The sequence below is a fragment of the Eubalaena glacialis genome, chromosome 2 (genome assembly GCF_028564815.1).
Source record: "Eubalaena glacialis isolate mEubGla1 chromosome 2, mEubGla1.1.hap2.+ XY, whole genome shotgun sequence".
Classification (NCBI taxonomy): Eukaryota; Metazoa; Chordata; class Mammalia; order Artiodactyla; family Balaenidae; genus Eubalaena; species Eubalaena glacialis.
Window position 1 is genome coordinate 61,745,658 of NC_083717.1, and position 22,814 is coordinate 61,768,471.

Below are 22,814 nucleotides of genomic sequence, written 5' to 3' on the forward strand. Positions count from 1 at the left end.
TGCTAAGATTTTTTTCCGTGAAGGGCGGAGGGAGGATTCCTGCGGCATACGTGAGGCGCAAGGGTCCCGCCCCTACTTCTGATTGGTGGGGTGGATAGTCCCGCCTCCTCCGGCGCAGAGAGCTTGGAGGGGGAAGTCCACCCCTGTTCCCCGCCCCCTCCCCTAGCGTGTGTGCGCGCTCAGCACATGTGTGAGGCCCGCCTAGCTCCTTCGAACAGTCCTCCCGCCCGGAAGTCCCGGGCTTGGAGCCCTTGGCAAGGGGGGCGGGGAGAGCCAAGAGGCACACAATGATTTCTCCAAGTCTCGAGATCTGGTAGCCTTTGCGATGAGGTTAGGGGTTGACGGTGTACGGTGGCTTTGGGGGACTTAGCTCTCGGGGTTCTGCAAGGGTTGGGAGGAGGGTGTGGGGTCTATCCTTCCTCGCCAAGTACTAAAGTTCTGACCCTGCGGCCTGGCTTTTCCCGCGACTCTCGACTTCCTGGAAATCGCCCTAGGCTTAAGCTTGAGAACGCTGCGGACGTTGGCAGTGTGTTTTCTTCCCAGCACAAGGCAGCCGCTCTCCTTACTTGGCTTTATCAAAAACTCTGAGCAACTTAGTATTGGCCTGGATGCCTTAGGCAAGACCCAGGGCAGCTCATCCCCTGTTGACAGAAAAGTCGAGGGCGGCCCAATTATGCTTGGGTTCCAAGTGGTTCTTGATGTCCAGGTGGGAGCGCCGTGTGGCACCCAGTCCAGGGAGCGGAGGACGGCCCAGATTTAAAATAGCCCTCGGTCAGTTCTGCATAATTACCTCTTCTTCGTAACCTCCTAGAGGTTTGGCCTGGGGGTCTCGTTTATTTCGTTGGTGTGACTTATTTTTTGAGCTCCGTCCTGGGGCAGGGCTTAGCTCCCGGCGAGGCTGCTCCCATCTGTCGGCTATTCATGGAGTTCACAGTTCGCTGCCTTGTCCTTGCGGCTTGGAGTCAGGCCCACCTGTTGCCAGCGCTCATTTCTTGTGGTCTCCGGCAGATTGCAGAGGGAGGACAAGGTAGGACCTAGGAGTGAGTTACCTGGGGCCTGCCTCTTGGATACTGACTCAGCTCTCTTGGGGGAGTAGCCTTTTTGCGGAAGAGAGCGGGAAAACTCTAGTCCCGCCCCCTCCCCTCCTGGCGCTCCGTGAGCGCCCCCCAAAGCAAGGCCAGCGTCAGTTCGCCCTATTTAGTGAATAAATAAAAGCCACCTAGGTATCGCAAGCACTTTGTCTCTCTGTTCAAGGCCATATTACCTACACAGAGAGGGCCTAGGGACTGTCATTAACACTCGTTGGCCAAGGAGGAGGGAACAGCTGTTCTTATTATTGTCCCCAACTCTGGAATTTTTATCATTTCTCTTAAGTGTGGCGTAGGATTCATTTATGCCGTGGCCTGTTTGGTCTCCTTCCTCAGTTCTTCGAGTCTGATGCCTCCAGTTCTACTCTGGAGATCGCTAGTGCCTTACGCTTCACGCTCCGCCTTCCGGAGGCTTGCGAGGGCGTTGGCTCTTAGGGCCCTGCCCTCATTTTGGTTATCTCCGCCCTCTTAGGACTGCATATTCAGGTTTAGGGAGTGTCTGCGATAGAAGTATGCAGCCACCACTAGCTGCAGGCTGAACAACCCCTGGGGCTATTCCTCGACTTTGGTCTCCAGCACTTAATTCTGTATTCTATACTTACTGAAAGGAGCTGTCGGCTGCTCCGTATATTTGTGTTTACAAGGAGTCAGTGTGCGGAAATGTAAATTGTAGAGAACTGTATGGGAATGATGAGGTTCTCTTTATCATTTTTTGTAAGGGGGTCCTGCAGGGTGGCAATGCTGCTGCCTCTCCCTTTCAAATCCCAGGGCAACGAATTCCCGCTGCTGAGCTCCGCACCACCTCCTGTTTCAGGCCCTGGAACTCTCTGCGCTTCAGTCTCTAGTGTAAACATTCCACAAAAGGACTGCTAAGGTTCAGCCTCCTCGCGCAGGGCGGAGTCAGCTTCTTCCTAGACGGGCATCCTAGCCAATAGAGGCTCCTACCGGCGTCGAGATACCCAATCCGATGGTTGGGGGCGGGGCCTGGCCCGGCAGTGCGGTAGGAGGAGACTATCTCACGGACATTTTTACCCCACATCGGTTACTTACCTTCCTGGGGCAGCCAGAGAGCTAGGGGTAGCCTTCCAATGCAATGACCGGCGAGGGCGGGAGCGGAGTTGTTGGGCCTGTAGCTGAGACGGCAAGGGGCGGGACATGTGGAGTCCTCCAATGAGACGTGAAGAGCTTCCCTGCTTCCTCCAATAGTGTTGCGGCTTGGGGGTGGGATTCAGCAATTCGTCTCCAATAGGCGGGGTTGAGTTAGGGAAGCTCCCCGCCAATAGGGGCGTGGAGAAGGTGAGCGGCTTTCCCCCCCCTCCTCCCCTCCCAGCCGGGGGGGAAGGGGCGGGCAGTCGGCAGCCAGGGCGCAGCGATTGGCTAAACCTTTGACAGGCGGATAGTACGGCCTGTGCGGAGCGAAGTTGAGTCTTCCCTCTGCGGGGCGGGCCGGGTGAGTGGGCGGGATTTCCCGGGTAACAGAGAAGCGGCCGCGGCGGTAGAGGCGGCGGAGACGGTTTCTCCATCTTCCCCCCCTCCCCTTCCCCCCTTGGAGTTTCCCTCCCTCCCTCCCTCCCTCCTTCCCAGTCTGGGCACTGGGGCCTGTGACCGCTTCGTTAGCGGAGAGGAGGCTGCCAGTCCGCTTTGGCGGGCCTGTGCCCCGCGCGTTTCTCGGGGCCTCCCTGCTGAGCCTGAGGCTCATGCTGAGAGGGACACGCAGTGAGAGCGGCCGAAGCAGCTTTGCGGTGAGAGCACGCCGGGCCGGGGTCGGGGCAGGGAGCCTGGTGGCGGGTAACGCCGGACTCGAGGGTGTGTATTTTTTGGGGGGACTGACCTCCTCGGCTTCCCGTAGAGCAGGCGGGCGGGAGGCGTGTGGATGTGTGAGGGGGGTGGGGGGCGGAGCGGGGTAGCTCTCGGTGCGGGAGGGGGAGGAGAGCGTAGTCCCGGTGCGCGCGGAGGGGGCGGGCTCTCGCGCCGCCGCTCAGGGGCGGGGCCGGCGCGCGCGTGCGATTGTGGAGAAAGGGGCGGGGCTGGGCCCTGTGCTAAGTGCTGTTTGCGGTCGACCACCCCTCCTGTCTTCCCGGGTTGGGCGGGGCGTCGGCTGGGCGGCCTTGCACTGGCCTGCTGGGGTGAGGGGACGGCCTGGGGGGTCTCCCGCTTGTGGCTTCGGGGCGCGGCAGGGAGGAGGCGTGAAGTCCGCCTTCCTCCGCCTTCCCGGGATCCGGTTGGCCGGAGGGGCAGTATGGAGCGGCGATGCCACTCCCCCTGGCCGTCCTCCCCCTTCCGCGGGTTTCCGCCTCCTTGGCAAGTGAGGCGGGGCTCGGGAAAGCCCGCTGTCCGGTCTGGCTGGGAGTCGCGGCGCCTAGATCTGCCCCGCCCTACGTCTCTTTTGGGTGGGAGGGGCCCCCAGACTGCAAACTGTGGAGATGTCAGGGCTTTCTCTTGTGGCTCAGCCATGCCTTTTGCCTGGGGCACGAGGGTCAGGTGCCAGAGCTGTTGTCTCTGCTTTGCTTGGTGCAGCATGGATGGCACCATGCAGCCTCGAGAGTGGGATCGTGGTCCCCGACCCTCCCCTCTCGGTTGTAATTATTGGGGCGAGGTGCTCAAGGTCCTTTCGTTGCAGTCTGCGGTCGAGTGCTGCTCGTGCTGAGACCGTATTTCCGCAGCGGTGATGGTGGGGGGAGGGGCAGAGGCTCATCAGAGGCTAAAAATGTGGCCGGGGACAACCTTTTCTGGAGTTCCCTTGATGTTGGGTTACCGTGGCTGTACGGGGCGGGGTTTCCTCTGAGCCAATGGGATGGTGGGTAGTTAGACTTCGCCACTATTTCGGTGCCTTAGAACTTCAAACCCAGTTAGCCAAGAAAAGGATGTGGAAACTCCTTTTCCCAAGGCTGAAATTTAGAAAAGGAAGGGTTGAATTTACATTATATTAAAAAAAATGATCTTTTATAAAAGATGGTGATTTTTTTTAAAAACTCAGACTTTGAATGAAATACTCCAATTTCTTCAGCTTCTGCATTTTTGAATGCTTTAATTGTACTGGTGGTTCTGTTATTTAATTTCTCAAATAAATAAGTTGCAATTTAGGTAGCTTCAGGTGTTCTTGAAAAGTCTGGTTGTTTTATGTAATTCTGTTAGAACATCTAGACCACTTTCTATTTATATTCTATAAAACACAGTTCTTGCCCTATTTTTTTTACAGAGAGTAGGGTGAAATCGAGGACTAGTGTAGCCTTGTGTATGTGACTTACGTAGTGTTGCCCTCCAACCTGTACTGGGAAATTGCCTTAGGACATTTCAAGTTTAATGAACCAGTTTAATTGAGGGTTTTGCTCTGAGTGGAGACATTATCTTTTCTTAAGAGAAATTACTTGTGTTTTCGATATTTTTCATGAGAAATTAAGCAAGGAACAAATATGTTTATTTATGCACTAATATCTGAGCAAGCCCTCTGGCTAATTAGCTGAACTGAAGTTAAATTCTAGATTTGTGCTTTGCTCAGTTGGGACTGAGCTTGGTGCCGTGTGCTATACTCATGTGAAGAGATTAAGTCTCACCTTCTTAGCTAAAGAAGTAGCAATGGCAACAGTAGCTTTTTAGTTTGGTTAATGGTGACTGTGGTAGAACTGGTGTGGAGACAGAAAACCTGGGTGTTTTTCCTGATGCTATAAACTGACAAAGTTTGTGAAAATAGTGGAGAATTTACCGTTGAGGAAAGTTTGGTCAACACATAGTTGTTCCTACCATTTGCAATGCTGTGTGCTGGGAAACATAAAAGACCTAATTCATACCCTTAAAGAATATGTTGGGACTTCCCTGGTGGTGCAGTGGTTAAGAATCTGCCTGCCAATGCAGGGAACACGGGTTTGATCCCTGGTCCAGGAAGACCCTACATGCTGTGGAGCAACTAAGCCCGTGCGCCACAACTACTGAAGCCCACGTGCTACAACTACTGAAACCCGCGAGCCACAACTACTGAGCCCGTGTGCCACAACTACTGAAGCCTGCGTGTCTAGAGCCCGTGCTCCGCAACAAGAGAAGTCACCGCAATGAGAAGCCTGCGCACCACAACTAGAGAAAGCCTGCATGCAGCAACAAAGACCCAACGCAACCAAAAATAAATAAATAAATAAATAAATTTATTTAAAAAAAAAAAAAAGAATATGGTGTCTGTTGGCGAACCAGGGTCAGAAGTCCCACATAGGCTTTAAGAATTCAAGTAAGAGCCTGGATATGCTGTATTAGGAAAGTTTTCGTAAATGCTTTTTCTCCCTCCAAATATCAGTATCATATACTATAGTTTTGTCAGAGTCAGAGACCCTAGAGAGATTTGCATTTTGTAATTAGGAAGGTTTCACCTAAAGAGTAAAAAAAATTTTCTTTTTTTAAGGAAGGTGGTGTGTAGTAATTTGATAAAATTCCTGGCAAAGCATGGTCCTGTTTACATCTTAAGTGCAAACAGACAAGATACTGGAGAGCTATGCGAGGCAGATGTTAATGGCTGTGAATTTTAGTTGGAATTAAAAGATTATGTCCATGGCATTCAGTAATCTAGTGCAGTGCTTTCAAAGGCTTTCTTACTCTTCTGGATAACTCCATCAACCAAAAGTTTGTTAAGCTTTATTTTCTGTAGATTCTTATATAGATGATGTTAAATGCTTTTTCAAACTACACCCTCTGTCTCCTTGAATGATAATAAGAGAACTTACATTTATGGAGCCCTTTACTACCCCCCAGGCACTGAGTTAAGTATTATGCATTTATTAATCTGTTTAGTCTTCACTACAACCCTATGTAGTGGGAACTATGAAATCTACGTTTTAAAGATGAGGAAACAGTGGGAAAGAGAAGTTAGACATATGCTAAGTGGCTAATCCAGAATTCGAACCCAGACATTCTGGTTCCAGAGTCCACGCTCTTAATGCTATACTTCAGCTGCCTCTGGTCTAAGGATAGTAAATGGAGAAGGAGCAGTGTGGGGTTTTTTTTTCTTTTTTCCACTTTTGGTAAAACGTATATAACGTAAAATTTATGATTTTATCTATTTTTTAAATGTACAATTCAGTGACATTAAGTACATACACATTGTTGTGCAGTCATCACCATCATCCACATTTTGTTTATCTATTCGTGTGTTGATAGACGTTTGGGTCGTTTCCACTTCTTGGCTATTGTGAGTAATGCGGCTGTGAATATGGGTGTATAAATATATCTTCAAGTACTTGCTTTGAATTCTTTTGGGTATATACCCAGAAGTGGAATTGCTAGGTCATGTGGTAATTTTATGTTTAATTTTTGGAGGAAGCAGCAATGTGCTTTTTTTTTTTTTAATATTTATTTATTTGGTTGCATTGGGTCTTAGTTGTGGCATGCAGGATCTTTGTTGCCACATGAGGGATCTTAAGTTGCGGCATGCAAACTCTTAGTTGCGGCATGTGGGATCTAGTTCCCTGACCAGGGATCAAACCCAGGCCCCCTGCATTGGGAGCGTGGAGTCTTAGCCACTGGACCACCAGGGAAGTCCCCAGCAATGTGCTTTTGAAAGCACATTGGGGGAAAAGATTGGGATTCAGATTCTAAAGGTAAATTGAGTCAACATGCATTCTTTTTTCTCTCTTTTTTTAAATTTATTTATTTGGCTGTGTTGGGTCTTAGTTGCAGCACATGGGATCTTTCATTGTGGTGCGCAGGCTTCTCTCTAGTTGTGGTGCGCAGGCTCCAGAGCACGTGGGCTCAGTAGTTGCAGCGCACGGGCTTATTTGCCCAGCGACATGTGGGATCTTAGTTCCCTGACCAGGGATTGAATCCGCATCTCCTGCATTGGAAGGCGGATTCTTAACCACTTGACCACCAGCGAAGTCCCTCAGCATGCATTCTTTTTTTTTTTTTTTAATTTATTTGATTAATTTATTTATTTTTGGCTGTATTGGGTCTTCGTTGCTGTGCGCGGGCTTTCTCTAGTTGCGGCGAGCGGGGGCTACTCTTCGTTGCGGTGCGCGGGCTTCTCATTGCGGTGGCTTCTCTTTGTTGCGGAGCACAGGCTCTTGGCGCGTGGGCTTCAGTAGTTGTGGCTCGCGGGCTCTAGAGCACAGGCTCAGTAGTTGTGGCGCATGGACTTAGTTGTTCTACGGCATGTGGGATCTTCCCCGACCAAGGTTTGAACCCATGTCCCCTGCATTGGCAGGCGGATTCCTAACCATTGCGCCACCAGGGAAGCCCTCAACATGCATTCTTGACCACCTTTTTTTTTTAATTGAAGTATAGTTGATGTACAATATTATGTAAGTTTCAGGTGTACAACAGAGTGATTCACAATTTTAAAGGTTATTGAGCATCTAAAATAGCTCTGGACTGACACAGGAAGAGTCTCTGTTCCCAAGAAGTTTACATTCTTAGAAGGAAAGGTAAATACACATATAATATGATTTTACTACACATCAGTGTAGGTTGAGTGCATAAGAGTCAAGTACAAAGAGCTGTAAGGAATTCAGAGGGGAGCCCACCTTTTGGTGGGAAGAGGAGGAGGGGACACTGAATGAGAAACAGGAGGGAGGAGTCTGAAATCATAGATCTAGTTTAAGGGAGTTGTTAGATTCAAAATACCCCCAGAGAGTGCTTTGGAATGTTAGAAGGGGTGGCATTGTATTGAAAATGGCACATGAATTGTCTGTCTTCCAGAGTTTGTGCATCCTGTTCTCTTCAGTTTGCAGATGTGATTGCTTCTACTGCTTTGGAAGGTAGTTAAGAATTACAGTGAAGAAATTATGGACTTGGCATAACTTGTTGCTGTTACTCTGTCAAGCTGAAGATATATTATTAATATGGTCAACTATTGTTTCCTAATACTTCTTTTCTTTCACATGTCTTCCTGTTTCTGCTACTTTAATAAGTGAGTAGTAGAGGTAATATCTTAGGATTTTAATCTTTTTCTTGTTACAGTTTAAGTAATTAATTCTGGGTGTTTGTTTTTTGTTGAGGTTAAGGTCAAATAATGAAATTCATCTAGCAGCATACTTGGGTAGTCTGAATCAGGGTTCTGCCATTATTACATTATATTCTTTCCAAATATTTCAAGGAGTTTTGTTTTTCTGACAGACATCTTTTTAAATATGAATTTTAATTGTTTTTATACAGTTATCTGTTCGATTGTCTTTTAACAACACATTAAAAAAAAAAACCTTTGACTTTCTTTAGTTTTGTAACTTTCTTTTGGGGTCTGTTTCTTCAAAAGACATGCTCCCCCCAAAAAACAAAAACAAAAAATCACACGAAAGACATGCCCAGTGGGATTTGTTGTCAGTTATAACCAAATGCAGATTTTTTTTTTTTTGTCCTTGTGTATTTGCAGGTCAACAACCTGATACTGGTTTTCGTCAGGGAGAGCTATACAGTGGCTCACAGTTCATCTAGATTGGGACTTTACTTTCTTGATAGCCTCAGTGCCTAGGACAATGCTGGCACACAGGTGATAGATAAGTAGTTTACAGCCTGAATTCAAATGGCATTTTAAAGTTTGCTAACTAGAGGATACCTCTGTTTAGTCGGCAGTTGGCTTCAAAATTAGTTAGGCATTTATTGGTAGCAATTTCTAAATGATACATCTCTTTTTTTGCCCCTCCCTTCTTTTGCTTTTGTACTTCTCACCCCCTTTTCTGTGTGTGTGCCTGCATGTTACTTGTATTTATCATCTTCGTGGCAATGGATGTTTCCTCAGTCCTGCTGGTATCCTCCAGGTGCCAGGCTTATTGACTTGCAGGCTGTTGAAGGATATACGGAGCCACAATCTCTTCTTATCTGCAACTCTGAAATGCAAGAATTTTTGTTTGTTTGTTTTTTGGTAAGTTTGGTTCCACAACTAATTTAGGGGGACAACCTGTTCTACGCTGTCCCACTTGGTGCAGAAATGTGAATGTGCTTGATTATAGAGAGCTACACTATGCGCCGTATTAGCTTTCCAAAATCTAAACAATACTGATAACTCTCAAATTTCTGTCTCTCCCTGGGGACCTCTCCTTTGTACTGTTGATGAACAAATCCAGTGGCCCACTTCATATTTCCTCTTGGATATCTAACAGGCATCTTTGACTTCTCTCTTTTTCACAGGTGGTCTATCAGCAAATAAATACTATTTGCTCTATATTCAAAATACTATCCAGAATTTGACCAACTTGATACCACCCCCTAGCCCCCAACTACAGCAGTGAGTGCCACTAACATCTCTAGCTTGGGTTATATCAGTAGCACCTTAACTGTTCTCTCTGCTTTGTTATTGCCCCTCTTCAGTCTGTTCTTATCATTGATAGCAACCCAAGTGATTCTCTGCTTAAAACCCTCCAACGGCTTCCCATTTCAGTCTGAGTTCTTATTATGACCTATGAGAACAAACACGGTGTGCTCCCTACCTACTACCCCCAACTCCATTACCTCTCTGACTTCATTTCCTACTAGTCTCTCTTTCCTCCATTCTGCTCCAACTACATGGCCTTTTTGCTTTTCTCGGAAAATACCAAGCACACATGTATATCAGAGTCTTCGCGTTTGCTGTCCCCTCTGTCTATAATGGTTCTTCTACTGACTTCCACATGGGTAACTCCTTACTTCATTTACTCAAAAGTTACTTTATATTACTGAGGTACTCTTTGGTCACCCTTATCTAAAATTTCAAAAATTCTCTGCTTTTTCTTCTTAGCAGTTGTCACTGTCTGATATCCTGAACACTGTTTATTATCTTGTTGTCTATTTCTCCCACTAAAATGTAAACTTCCTGAGGGAGGAGAGTTTTGTTTTATTTACATCTATATCCCTAGCTCCCAGAACAATTCCTGGCACATAGTATGTGCTCAATAAATATTAGAGGATGCATGCATGTGTGAATGAATGGTTTGGTTTCCATCACAGCAAAGCACTATGCTAAGCACGGTGGAGGATACAAAGATGGTTAAAGGTTTGTGTGCCCATGTCTGTGTAGGGGCAGAAATATAGCTAACAGGATAGAGGCAGTATGAGGTGAGTGACACATCTTCCTATCATCTTAAGAACTACCTTGCGTTCTATTCTTTACAATGCTTTCTTTATAGCTTCAGCTAGTGTATCTTCTGTTACACTTAGTCTTGTTTTATACCGTTCCTAGTTAGTTTATAGAAACCTTGTCACACAAACTAAATGTTAATGTCCTTGAGAATAGGTATACACAATGATTTCTTTCTTTTATATTCCCTTACTATTAATACTTAATTTTTTAAAAACTTCAAAAAATATTTATTTATTTATTTATTTATTTATTTGGCTGCGCCAGTTCTTAATCGCAGCACATGAGATTTTTAGTTGTGGCATGCGGGATCTAGTTCCCTGACCAGGGATCGAACCCGGGCCCCCTGCATTGGGAGCGTGGAGTCTTAACCACTGGACCACCAGGGAAGTCCCTAAACTTTTCATTTTGAAATAATTTTAGGCTTAAAAAAAGTTGCAAGAAATAATACAAAGAATTGCCATAGTACAGTGATCAAATCAGAATGTGAACATTGATATAATTATTAATATCTTTTGAATTGAACCAAATATTTTCTTGTCCATATTCTACCTATAACATCAGTGTCAGTTAGACCCAATTTTAGTTTTTGAGTTTCTTTTTTAGCAGTATTAACTACTTGTAAAGATTTATATTTAATGACTTTATTCTTTATTAGAGGTCTTCAGAAGAACGAAGAGAAAATTTACTTATTTTCTTTTTAATGGAATAAACTCATTTTAGCTATTACCGCTTATACATCTGACCTATATTGTAGGATATTGATGATCTTAGTTATCCTATATCTTGAAACGTTTTGGTCTTTTATCATCTTAGGAATTACTTTATCATTACTCATCAATTATTCCCAACTATGCTAAAAAAAAAAACCAAAAAACAAATAATAAGAAAATGGAAGAATGATGAATTGCCTAGAAGGATGATGCAGTAGTAAAATAAGTCATCACTACTTCACTTTTCTTACTGCTTTGCCCAAAGCATTACAGCATCTTTCAAGAAAGTGTACAAGAAGTTGGGGGATGCCATCTTAAACATTATGTAAGATGTTACCATTTGGGGTGAAAAGGATATGACAGTTCTTTACACTACTATTTTTACAGTTTTTTTAAGTTTTCATTCAACATGTTTGATAACCCGTAATCTTTCGTTTTCCTCCAATAATGGCAAAGAGAAGAAAACTAACAGAGGAAGACGTTTCACAGTTATTAGAGGAACTAATAGATGAAAGCACTGCAACAGATAGCAACACTGTAGGCTGTAATGATGATGGTAGAATTGATTGTATAAGCCAAGCTGCAGACTTTGAGTCTTCAGGTGACAATATCCTAGATGAATTTTCTCAAACTGAAGAATTTATGAGTGGACAATATATTTCTGAGGGCGGGGTGTGGGCGGGGAGTATGATGTCCTCATCGAGGAATCATTCAACGGGAAGGACTTCAGAATGCAATACTTTCTTTCTTTCTTTCTTTCTTTGGCTGTGCCGGGTCTTAGTTGCAGCACGTGGGAATCTACGTTGTGGCATGCAGGATCTTCGTTGTGGCATGTGGGATCTAGTTCCCTGACCAGGGGTCGAACCTGGGCCCCTTGCATTGGGAATGTGGAGCCTTAGCCACTGGACCACCAGGGAAGTCCCCAGAGTGCAATATTTTCAACAAGAATCCAAACCATTCCAATTTGCTAAAAGCATGTACAATGGTGTTCTTTCATCTTTTATGATGTTTTTATACCAAAACTTACTTGATGTGGTTTGTAAGTGGACAGATGCCAAAGACAGGTGTGTGTACGGAGGTGACTATAAGGAAACATGTAGAAATGAAAAAGAAAAATCATTGGATTGATAGTTTAATTGGTATTTATTAGTCTAAAACTGAGAACGCTTGCATTTGTGGAGCATAGAAGATGATCGTCCTCTCTTCAGCAAGATTAAGAAGTAAGTTTTCAAAGTTGTGTTTGATCATGTGAGGGGAAAAAAAAAAACAAAACCCAAAAGTGACAATAAGCTAGAACTTTGCTGGAGATTTACCTGAAATTTAGAATCAAAGTTTATAGAATGGCTATGTTCCAAGTTCATCCATGACAGTTGATGACTAGTCAGTTGCATTGTAAAGAATAGTGCCTGTTTTGGGTATTTATATCTTCAAAACCGGGAAAATACGGAATAAAAATTTGGATTTGCTGTTTAAATTCTTTTTTTAAATTAACTAATTAATTTATTTTTAAATTAATTTATTTATTTTTGGCTGTGTTGGGTCTTCATTGCTGTGCACAGGCTTTCTCTAGTTGTGGCGAGTGGGGGCTACTCTTCTTTGCGGTGCGCCGGCTTCTCATTGCGTTGGCTTCTCTTGTTGCGGAGCACGGGCTCTAGGCGTGTGGGCTTCGGTAGTTGTGGCGCACGGGCTTAGTTGCTCCGCGGCATGTGGGATCTTCCCGGACCAGGGATCGAACCCGTGTCCCCTGCATTGGCAGACGGATTCTTAAACACTGCGCCACCAGGCAAGTCCTAAATTCTTACTAAAATTCCTAATAAAGGTGTTTTTAGCCCAAATGATAAATGATAATGTAATGATAAGTTTTTGTGGTATACTGAGGGTTAAAGGTGAATCACATGTCGTAAAGAAAGCAGTGTTCTTGTCTGCATATACAAAATAATTGTCCTGAGTCACCTTGTTAAAAATTGTTGTCACACTGTAGTATGACATAACTCCACCAAAGCTCACAAAAGGTATATGTCAAATGGGATTGTCATTATATTACATTGTTTCTCAACCTTGGCACTATTGATATTTTGGGCTGAATAATTCTTTGTTGTGGGGGGCTATCCTGTACACTGTAGGATGTTTGGCAACATCCCTGGCCTCTGTTCATGAGATGCCAGTAGCACCCCTCTCCTGGAATTGTGACAACCAAAAATGTCTTCCAACATTGCCAAATGCACCCTGGGGGCAAAATCTCCCCAGGTTGGGGTACCACCTCATCAGAAGAATGTGAAACTACTTTCAGGGGAGGCTTGGGTATCAGATATTATGGTGTTTTGAGAAGAAGGGGTTGTTAATTTTGTTGAGTGATTATTCTGAGTAGTTTGGGAAATATAAATAGATTGACTTTTTCATTCTGGAACACTTTTTTCATTTTCTAGCAGATTTAAATCCAGAAGTGGATCTTTGGACAGATTTTGAAGTAGACTATGGCAGGCAGTTTTACTGGGTTGAAGTAATTACATTCACTTAATGCTTTGATAAAAATTTCTTTGCTTTTGAAGAGAAGCCTTCCATTTTTTCAAGAGTATTCATTGAAATAAACTGGCCAGGGCACAATTTTATGTGATTTCATGTGATGTTAACCACCAGGAAGAGAATAATTTCAGATTTTTTTCTTTTATTATATAAATAAAAGAACTTTAAAGTGTGCCTAATTCAAGATAATATCAACACAAAATCAAGAGGCACTAAAGGGTCAACCATAAATTAAATGCATTTCAAAAAGAAAGTAGCGTGTAGACTTAAAACCCTCCATAATAAGGTGGTTTGTTCCATACACACTGTTACTTTGAGCTTATCTTGACTGAAATAATTCTATTGTTTCCATTTAAGCCAATTTGTGAAATTTAATTTAAATGAAAAGATTCTTTAAAGTTGGATTTTCCATTTGGATTCTAATAATTATGGAGAGATGTCTGGATTTCTAGGAGGCCAACTCTTTATCGTGATTAAAGACATTTAGGTTGTAAAACTAGAAAGTTGGTTTTTATTTTTCTTGTTCTGAAAGGATTAGCTTTTACCTCTGCCCTTCTAACATTTGTCCGAAACGTGTCACATTCGCTCATCAGTTGTCTTGCCCTGCTCCAGAATACTCCCCTGCAATATCAGAATTATCCTGCTCTACTTACTTTATTTGGGAATTATGATTTCTTTGCATGATGATTTGGAGCTATTCCCACTTTTTATTATAACACATGGCCAGATGACTATGTAGTGTTCTGTGCCATTGTTTGTTCACATTAGTCTCTCTTTACTAGTTTCTATCCCTCAAAGTGCCTTTTTTTTGGCTTTTTAAATTCCGTCTTCTTAGACTAGTGTTTTGATAACAGGGTAAGCTTCAAATCTGAAACAGTTGGAGACCGTAGTGGCAGACGAAAATCATGTCAGCTGAAGCAGGGCTTGAAAGTAGTTTTCTGTCTGACTCTTGTGGCTCCATCATTTGGCATTCAAATACTTATATTTCTACTGCAGATTGATCATGTATTCCAAGGAGAAAGAGTCTATCTACCGTCTTGTTCCTTTAACCAGCTATGTGACCTTGAAAACGTCACTTAATTTCTTTGAATATTAGTTTGCCTCTAAATAGGAGGCTTCTGGGTGTGCTCATGTGACAGGACTGTTGTGAGGAGCACATCAACTGATAGTAGTTAGATATAGAAGACTCGGTTGCTGTGGATCAGGAAATGTCCTATTCAGTGCTGGAGCCCCAACACTAAGCACAGGGCCTGGCACTCGGGAATTCTTTGTGGGGTGAATGAATTGGCAAAGATTTTAAATAGCTGTTTATTGCCTGTAAGTCCAAAGTTACTGTAATATTTTAATTTCATCCTGTATCCCCCTATGCCCTAATTCATCCCTAATTTTCAAGATATAACTAAACATTTACCTTCTCCATAGACTCTTTCTCACTGTACACACTTCTTCTCCCTTCCAAGTTTCTAGTGCTTAATTAGTACCACTTGTGAACTAGTTTGTATTGTTAGCTTTTCCTCCCAAGATTTGATGTAATTTTATAGTTGACACCCATATATACACACTACCTGGATTTTACCATTACCATTTTTACAGTACTTCCTTTATCATATATCCATCTATCCATTCTTCCATATATTTTTTTTTTTCTTCCATATATTAATCCAAACTGATTTCTTGATAGTATTCTAAGTACATTTCAGACATTAGTACACTTTCTTTTTTTCAGGCCCTTGAAAGTGAAAGCGTGGTGTCCTGACCACTGGACCGCCAGGGAATTCCTTACACTTTCGTCTAAGTACCTGAGCATGCATTTCCTTATCTAGAGTTCAATGCTTGTTTCTAGCCTTTTCCTTTTGATGCAGATTTACATACAATGAAACGCACAAATCTTAAGAGTACATTGTGTATGTGTTGAGATCACCCTGTATATATTCTGTAGCTTATTCTTTTCACTTCTTATGTCCAGGACAGCTTTCCTTGTAGATGAACCCTAATCTTTCTAATTGCTACATAAGTTTTCCTAATATGGATGGATCAAGTTTATTTAGCTATTGATAGACATTTAAAGTGGAAGTGGAGTTGCTAGGTGATTAAAGGGTATGCACATTTTCAATTTAATTTAAAAATTTAATAAAAGCCTGCAAGTTGCCAACCAAATAGTCTATAACAATTAAAACTTACACCAGTAGTGTCTCCCTGCATTCTCACCTACGCTGAATATCATCATTCTCTTAATTTTTGGCAGTTCCTTTGGGAAATCATTTTACTTTATATTTCTTTGAATACTAGTGAGGCTGTATATGGTCTTTCCAACTAGTTTTTAAGCTTTTCTAGGGCAAGGGCTGAGATCATCTACCACCTTCATATCTGCTCCCTAAGTATTTGCTAACTGAATGAATGAGTGCTGCCAAAGCATTCCTGCTGTTGGGTTGAGGCTGAAGAAAGGATGAATGAGCTAAGTGTGTGAGACGTTAAAGCTGAAGTTGCTCAATGCATGTGTGTGTTAAATCAGTAAAGGAACTCTTCTTTCCTCCTTGTTTTCTCCTCTTCTGTGTGAGGCAGGACAGTGAGGTAGTTAAGAATCCAGGCTCTGAGGACTTCCCTGGTGGTCCAGTGGTTAAGACTCCACGCACCCAATGCAGGGGGCCTGGGTTCGATCCCTGATCGGGGAACCAAGATCCCACATACCGCAACTAAGCCCACAGGCGCTGCAGCTACTGAGCCTGTACCCTCTAGGGCCCTCGTACTGCAACTAGGTAAGCCCTCACGCCAAAACTAGAGAGCCCGAACACCACAACGAAGAGCCAGTGCAGCCAAAATAAATAAACTAATTAATTTTTTAAAAAGGATATACTTCTGTATTCAATTAAAAAAAAAAAAAAAAAGAATCCAGGCTCTGGAGACAGATTTTGTGGATTCATATCCCAGCTTTGCCTTTTAGCTGTGCAACCTTGGGCAATTTTAATCTTTGTGTTTCAGTTTTCTCATTTATAAAATAGAGAATAGTAGTACCTTGCTTATAGGGTTGTTGTAGGGATTAAATTATTATTGGTAAATTGTATAGAATGGTGCTTGGCATTCAGTATATGCTGTTATTATGTTAACTATTAGTTATCTTTCCCTTCTGCATGTAAGGTATTTGAGCATCTGTGATGAGTGTCTGGAATGTGGGAAATGCAGACAGAGTTGAAAAGGACTGTACCTTGAAGGTTATAGACTTGAGGCTTGTTTAGGGGAGTGGGAAGACACTTGACAGTCCTGGATGATAGGGTGGGGACTGAAAGGATGTAATTGATAAGTTAAATTGTACCCCCAGTGAGTAAGGAAGAATTTTGAAGGCTAAGTTAAGGAATTTAGGTTGTTGTTGTTGTTTTGTTTTGGGGAGTTTTTTGTTTGTTCTTGTTTTTTGGGTTCTTTTGGCCATGCTGCGCGGCTTGTGAGATCTTAATTCCCCGACCAGGGATTGAACCCAGACCTTCAGCAGTGAGAGTGCCAAACCCTAACCACTGGACCACCAGGGAATTCCTGGATTGTTTTCTTAAGTGATGGGAAGCCATCACTTAAGATGATGGATTTACAGCTGGATTGGATTTGCATTTGAGACCAACCTTTTTTTTTTTTTTTAATATTTATACTTTATTTATTTATTTTGGCTGCGCTGGGTCTTAGTTGCAGCTTGTGGGATCTTCACTGCGGCATGCAGGATCCTTAGTTGCAGCACGCAGACTTCTTAGTTGCAGCATGTGGACTCTTAGTTGCGGCACGCATGCGGGATCTGATTCCCCGACCAGGGATCAAACCCAGGCCCCCTGCATTGGGAGCGCAGAGTCTTACCCACTGGACTACCAGGGAAGTCCTGAGGCTGACCATTTTGAAAGCAGTGTAGAGGGTAGACTAGATGGGAGAGAGGCTGGAGGGTGTTGGTAACAATTGAGGTAAGGGATGATAAGGTCTCGAAATGAGGGCGTGTCTGTATGGCTAGAGAAGAAGCAATTGATTTGAGAACCACTTAGGGAATAGAATTAAGAGTGGTTATTGTTAAAGAAGTAAAGTACAATTCAGACAAAGTGCAGACCCTGGGTGGCCTCTATAGTGTCGTAGAGATGGTCTGGAAGGCAAACTCTGTAGAGGCAAATGAAGTTGAATACTTTATAGAATCACAGTCACTTTATAAAAGAAATGATATTTTAATAGCTAAAAGATAGGACATGATCTCAGAATAAAGCATAGTTCTTTAATACTTAACCTATGAAAAACTCACTGCAATCCCCTCTCCCCCTCTTTTTCATTTTCCTATAGACTTGTCCACAGACCAGCATTTGGCAATCACTAGAGTAGTCTAATTACATCCTTTTGCAAATAAGGAAGCAGGACCAAAGTTATACAGCTTCGAGTCAGAGTTTGGACTAGAATCCAGGTCTTGACAGGTACTTTAGTTTTTTTCCATAGTCCTATGCTGTGCTCTTCTGATCTAAATTTGGTTTTCCATTTATGAGGTATTGAGTGGCTTTTGGTTCCAGAGATTAATCTCAGATGTGTTTAAGCATCTAAGTTTCAAGCCAGTGGAACCCAAAAACAAACTGTGATCTAGATCATGGGTATACATAGAAGTAGCAGCCAAAAAGTCTTTAAGACTTTTCACTCTTGTCCATTTATTAGACTTATCCCCAAGTAGATTGAGATTGAGTGTTCATAGAAATTTGGGAGACTTAGTCCTTTGATCTAAAGTTATAGTCAGTAGGGACTTCCCTGGTGGTCCAGTGGTTAAGACTTCGCGCTTCCAATGCAGGGGGTGCGGGTTCGATCCCTCGTAGGGGAACTAAGATCCCACATGCCGCACAGCGTGGCTAAATAAATAAATAAGTAAATAAATAAGTTATAGTCAACAGAAAGGATATTTTAGCTTGCGATTTACAGAAAGATAATATTGAAAATGGCTGGCTTGCAAATGAGACAGTTGTGCTCCTGTGTCAGAGTCTAACTTAGGTTTGTAAGGTGTGAGAAAAACCCAAGACACTATTTCAAGGCTGAGCATTCGAGTGGCAGGCAGGTTGAGGATGATGGTGAGGACGGAGAAGGGGTGAAGCAGCCTTGAGGAGTCCTTGTGAGGACTGCTTCCCCACAGAGCATGCACGGTCCCAGGGAATGAAGAAAAAAGGTATGGGTGGATGTAGAAAGTAGGTAAAAGCCCCCCACCCCCAGTCTTAAGAAGAGCCTTACTTTAGGTGGAGAGGGAGTGGCTTGTGAGATGTTACTGTATTTTTAACCTTACCACAGCAGTGGTGTCTTTTTAAAGATTTTTTTGTGACCAAAAAAGTGGTAGGCCTTGGCCCTATTTTGTCTTTGGATGACTGGAGCATTCTTTCTTATTGATATGCTTATATTAATGGTACCGATGTTGGAAAAGCTCTGAAAAGACCCATCTGGATTCCTGGCCATAGTGTTTATTAGACTTTTTGTGTGCTGCAGGAAAGGAAGTGTTCCCCTACAGGGGGATTATTAAACTAAGGGATTCTGGAATCACTTTAGGATTAAAGAATGTTAGAGTCAGGAGAAACCTTAGCAGTGGTCTATTTCAACGTTATTTTATTTTTGGAGAAACAAACTCACACGGAAGGAGGAACTTGTTGAGGTGTACATAGTTTCTTAAATTGCCAAGTCTAGAACCATTGTCCTCTTACTCCTGGCCTAGTGTTCTTAGCATGATACCATTTAATTGTTGAAACAATTCATATTTTAAAAAGTAGATGGGAATTATAGTACTAGCTTTTCAGAGGAGTTAGGAAGAAACACTTGAATGTTTTTATAGCATGTGAATAATATAATTAACGTTAGGGATGATGACACTTGACAAAACTAGAGACTAAAGAAAGGTGTATCTTTGTGTTTTTAAATTGGAGGTTATTTTTCAACTCTGTAGTACCAGAGTAATTCAAACTATGTTATTATTTAAATTTTGTCTTTCAGTTATGATAATCTGTCCACTGTTGGGAGTGTGTGCACCAGCATGCACAAAACTACCCAGTGATTATCTCTAGGATGAAGTAGATAATCATCGATTCTGGGAGTTGAGCTTATACCAGTTTGGGTGACTGGTTGTACACATTGTATTGGAGTGCGAATTGGTTTGCATGTCATTGCTTTTCATTTCTGCAGGTTTTGTAGTGCATCCCTGAGCATGAGTGCAGAATGAAGCGACGTTTGGATGACCAGGAGTCACCGGTGTATGCGGCCCAGCAGCGTCGGATCCCTGGTAGCACAGAGGCTTTTCCTCACCAGCACCGGGTGCTTGCCCCTGCCCCTCCTGTGTATGAAGCGGTGTCTGAGACCATGCAGTCAGCCACAGGAATTCAGTACTCTGTGACACCCAGTTACCAGGTAAACTGGAGCCCATCAAGGGACTAGGGGTGAAAGAGGAACACTGGTGATTTTACCCAATTAAAAAATTTTTATTAAACATTCAGATATTAAAAAACTTACTTATGGGATATATGTAAGGTATAAAAAATAATGTAAACAATGTACACTTGTGTATTTACCATGCACATTTTTTAAAAAAAAAATGTTGTCATGACCTTTGGAGATCACTGTCTCTCCCTGATCCCTTTTCCTTTTCCCTCCCTTTAGAGGTAGCCACTAATCTGAACTCTGGGTTTATTATTCCCTTGACTTTCTTTAGTTTTTTAAAATCATTTATTTATTTTTGATTGATTGGAGTATAGTTGATTTATAATGTGTTAGTTTCAGGTGTACAGCAAAGTGATACATATACATATATCCACTATATCCACTATATATATCCATATATCCAGTTATACATATACATATATCCACTCTTTTTTAGATTCTTTTCCCATCTAGGCCATTACAGAGTATTGAGTAGAACTCCTTGTGCTATATAAAATCATTTTGTTTATACCTCTAGACAATAAAGTTGTTTAGTTTGGGTATTTTTGAACTTGTATATAAATGAAAACGTATATCTTCTTCTTTGACTCACTTTTTTTTTTCACTCAGTGTGTGGTTCCTAAGACTTGTCCATATTTAGTATGTGACCAATTGAGTCAGTCTCACTTAGTTATGAATTATATTAATATATCCAGTTAATTTATCCATTCTTCTGTTGATGGACTATCAGGCTGTTTCCAGACTTTTCCTGTTAGACAGGAACTGTGGTGAACGTTCTTAGGTTCTCCTAGTGCAGTGGTACTCACAGTGGCAATTCACAGTGACAAGACAAGCTTGCAACAGAATGTAAGTCAATGCACTACGTTTTTTATCAAGAGGGTTTTGCTATAGGAATTTAAAAAGGCAGTGGAATTAAACAGTGTGCTTAGTTGTGAAGCACAACTGTGTGAAGTAGTTGGTTTACATCCTGGTGCAAGCTCTTTGTTTTTGCAGACCACTCAGCGGGTCTGAGGGCACAGCAGGAAGTTTCTTGAGTGTCTAGGAGAGGGATTACTGGGTCATAGGGTGTGCACATCTTCACCCTTAGCAGGTAATGTCAAATTGTTTTTCAAAGCTTTACCAGTTTTTTGTTTTCTTTTTTTTTTTGGCTGCATTGAGTCTTTGTTGCTGCACATGGGCTTTCTCTAGTTGTGGCGAGCAGGGGCTACTCTTTGCGGTGGTGTGCGGGCTTCTCATTGTGGTGGCTTCTCTTGTTGAGGAGCATGGGCTCTAGGTGCGCAGCCTTCAGTAGTTGTGGCACGTGGGCTCAGTAGTTGAGGCACGCGGGCGCTAGAGCATGTGGGCTTCAGTAGTTGTGGCACGTGGGCTCAGTAGCTGTGGCTCTCGGGCTCTAGAGTGCAGGCTTAGTAGTTGTGGTGCACGGGCTTAGTTCCTCCGTGGCATGTGGGATCTTCCTGGACCAGGGATTGAACCTGTGTCCCCCTGCATTGGCAGGCAGATTCTCAACCACTGTACCACCAGGGAAGTCCCAAAGCTGTACCAATTTATTTATATTTACATAGCAGTCTATATTCCTATCATTGCATATCCTGATCAACAACTGATCATCTCTTGTCTGTTCACTCTGTTCTGTAAAAATGGAAGAAATTTGTGTTTTGCCCTTTTTAATTATATGAAAGTAAATATCACCATTTAAAGAAAAATGATATAATGTGACTTCTGACACCTCAGACTTTATCCCACTGGTGCATTTCTCGGGTATCCAAAATTTTGTATGCATATACAAGCATATGTTTATTTACCTGCCTAATTATTTGGATACACTTCTCTCATCACATAATTTGGACCATACAGTGTACACTGTTCTACTGTTTGTTCTTTTCACTTAATATATAGTGGACAACTTTCCACTTGAATATATGTATAGATCCAAGTAAGTTTTTAAAAAATCATTGCATTTATAATATTCCATTCCAGGTCAGTCTGAACCATAATTTATTTAACTAGTCTGGAGAGGCCTTCTTCCACCTAAGTTATTAGTGACTTTTAAAAAAGGTTTGGCTGGCACGGGAATTCCCTGGTGGCCTAGTTGTTAGGATTCCGGGCTTTCACTGCTGTGGCCTGGGTTCAGTCCCTGGTCAGGGAACTGAGATCCCGCAAGCCATGTGGTGTGGCCAGAAAAAATAAAGTAAAAATTAAAAAAATAAAAATAAAAAGGTTTGGCTGGTACTGGGAACATAAATTGGCATAATCTTCCTTGAGAGCAATTTGACAGCTTGTGTCAGATTCTTTAGTTATTTTTTTACCTAGCAATTCCATTTCTAGGAATTTATTATAAGAAAACAATCAAGGAAGAGGGAAACCCAGGTGAAATAGGAAATGGTAATTCCTTAGGTGTCACTCCTCCTTTGAGGTCCCCCTTGAAGCAGTCTAGTGCCTTCATATGGGGCTGGGTACAGCAGTCGGAGGACTACTACAGATCGCATCGTTAGGTTAGGACTTAGAGGAAAGAAAAGTTGCGTGTTTTCCTTGGGTGATTACTTTTTTTTTTTGGTAAGATTTATTATTTATTTATTTATTTATTTATTTTTTTGGCTGCGTTGTGGTACGCTGGATCTTTCATTGCGGTACATGGGCTCTTCGTTGCAGCGTGCGGGTTTTCTCTCTCTAGGTGAGGCGCAGGAGCTCAGTAGTTGTGGCGCATAGGCTTAGTTGCCCCGAGGCATGTGGGCTCTTAGTTCCCTGACCAGGGATCAAACCTGCGTCCCCTGCATTGTAAGGTGGATTCTTTACCGCTGGACCACCAGGGAAGTCCCTGGGTGATTACTTTTATCTGAACTAGTTCAGGATTTTTTCCTACACTGGGGACAGTTACATTTATTCCTATACTAGAAGCTATAATGTGCTCTTATAAAACCAGCCATCTCAGGTATTTATAAACTCCAATTAAGTCTTGTAAAAACCTGTCCAACACATGCATGTTGGAATATAGAAGCTCAGAATAATAACTCTTCTTGTGAGAGATATATTAGAGCTTTTAGAATTGTCTAAATAGTT

The 22,814-nt window shown here is 42.7% G+C and overlaps 1 protein-coding gene across 4 annotated transcripts in view; it reads left to right on the plus strand.

Annotated features, from left to right (window-relative positions):
• SIN3A (SIN3 transcription regulator family member A) overlaps positions 1 to 22,814 on the plus strand; it is a 63,618-nt gene that overhangs the window by 1,300 nt on the left and 39,504 nt on the right. For 2 of the 4 annotated variants that reach the window (XM_061180032.1, XM_061180035.1), the window contains exons 1-2: positions 2,571 to 2,894; positions 19,506 to 19,727. In XM_061180032.1, coding sequence (XP_061036015.1) covers positions 19,539 to 19,727 — 189 coding nt within the window. In that variant the 5' untranslated portion in view covers positions 2,571 to 2,894; positions 19,506 to 19,538. Of the gene's footprint in view, positions 1 to 2,570; positions 2,895 to 19,505; positions 19,728 to 22,814 lie in introns of those variants that run through there. The other 2 variants (XM_061180033.1, XM_061180034.1) reach the window with 2 other exon arrangements.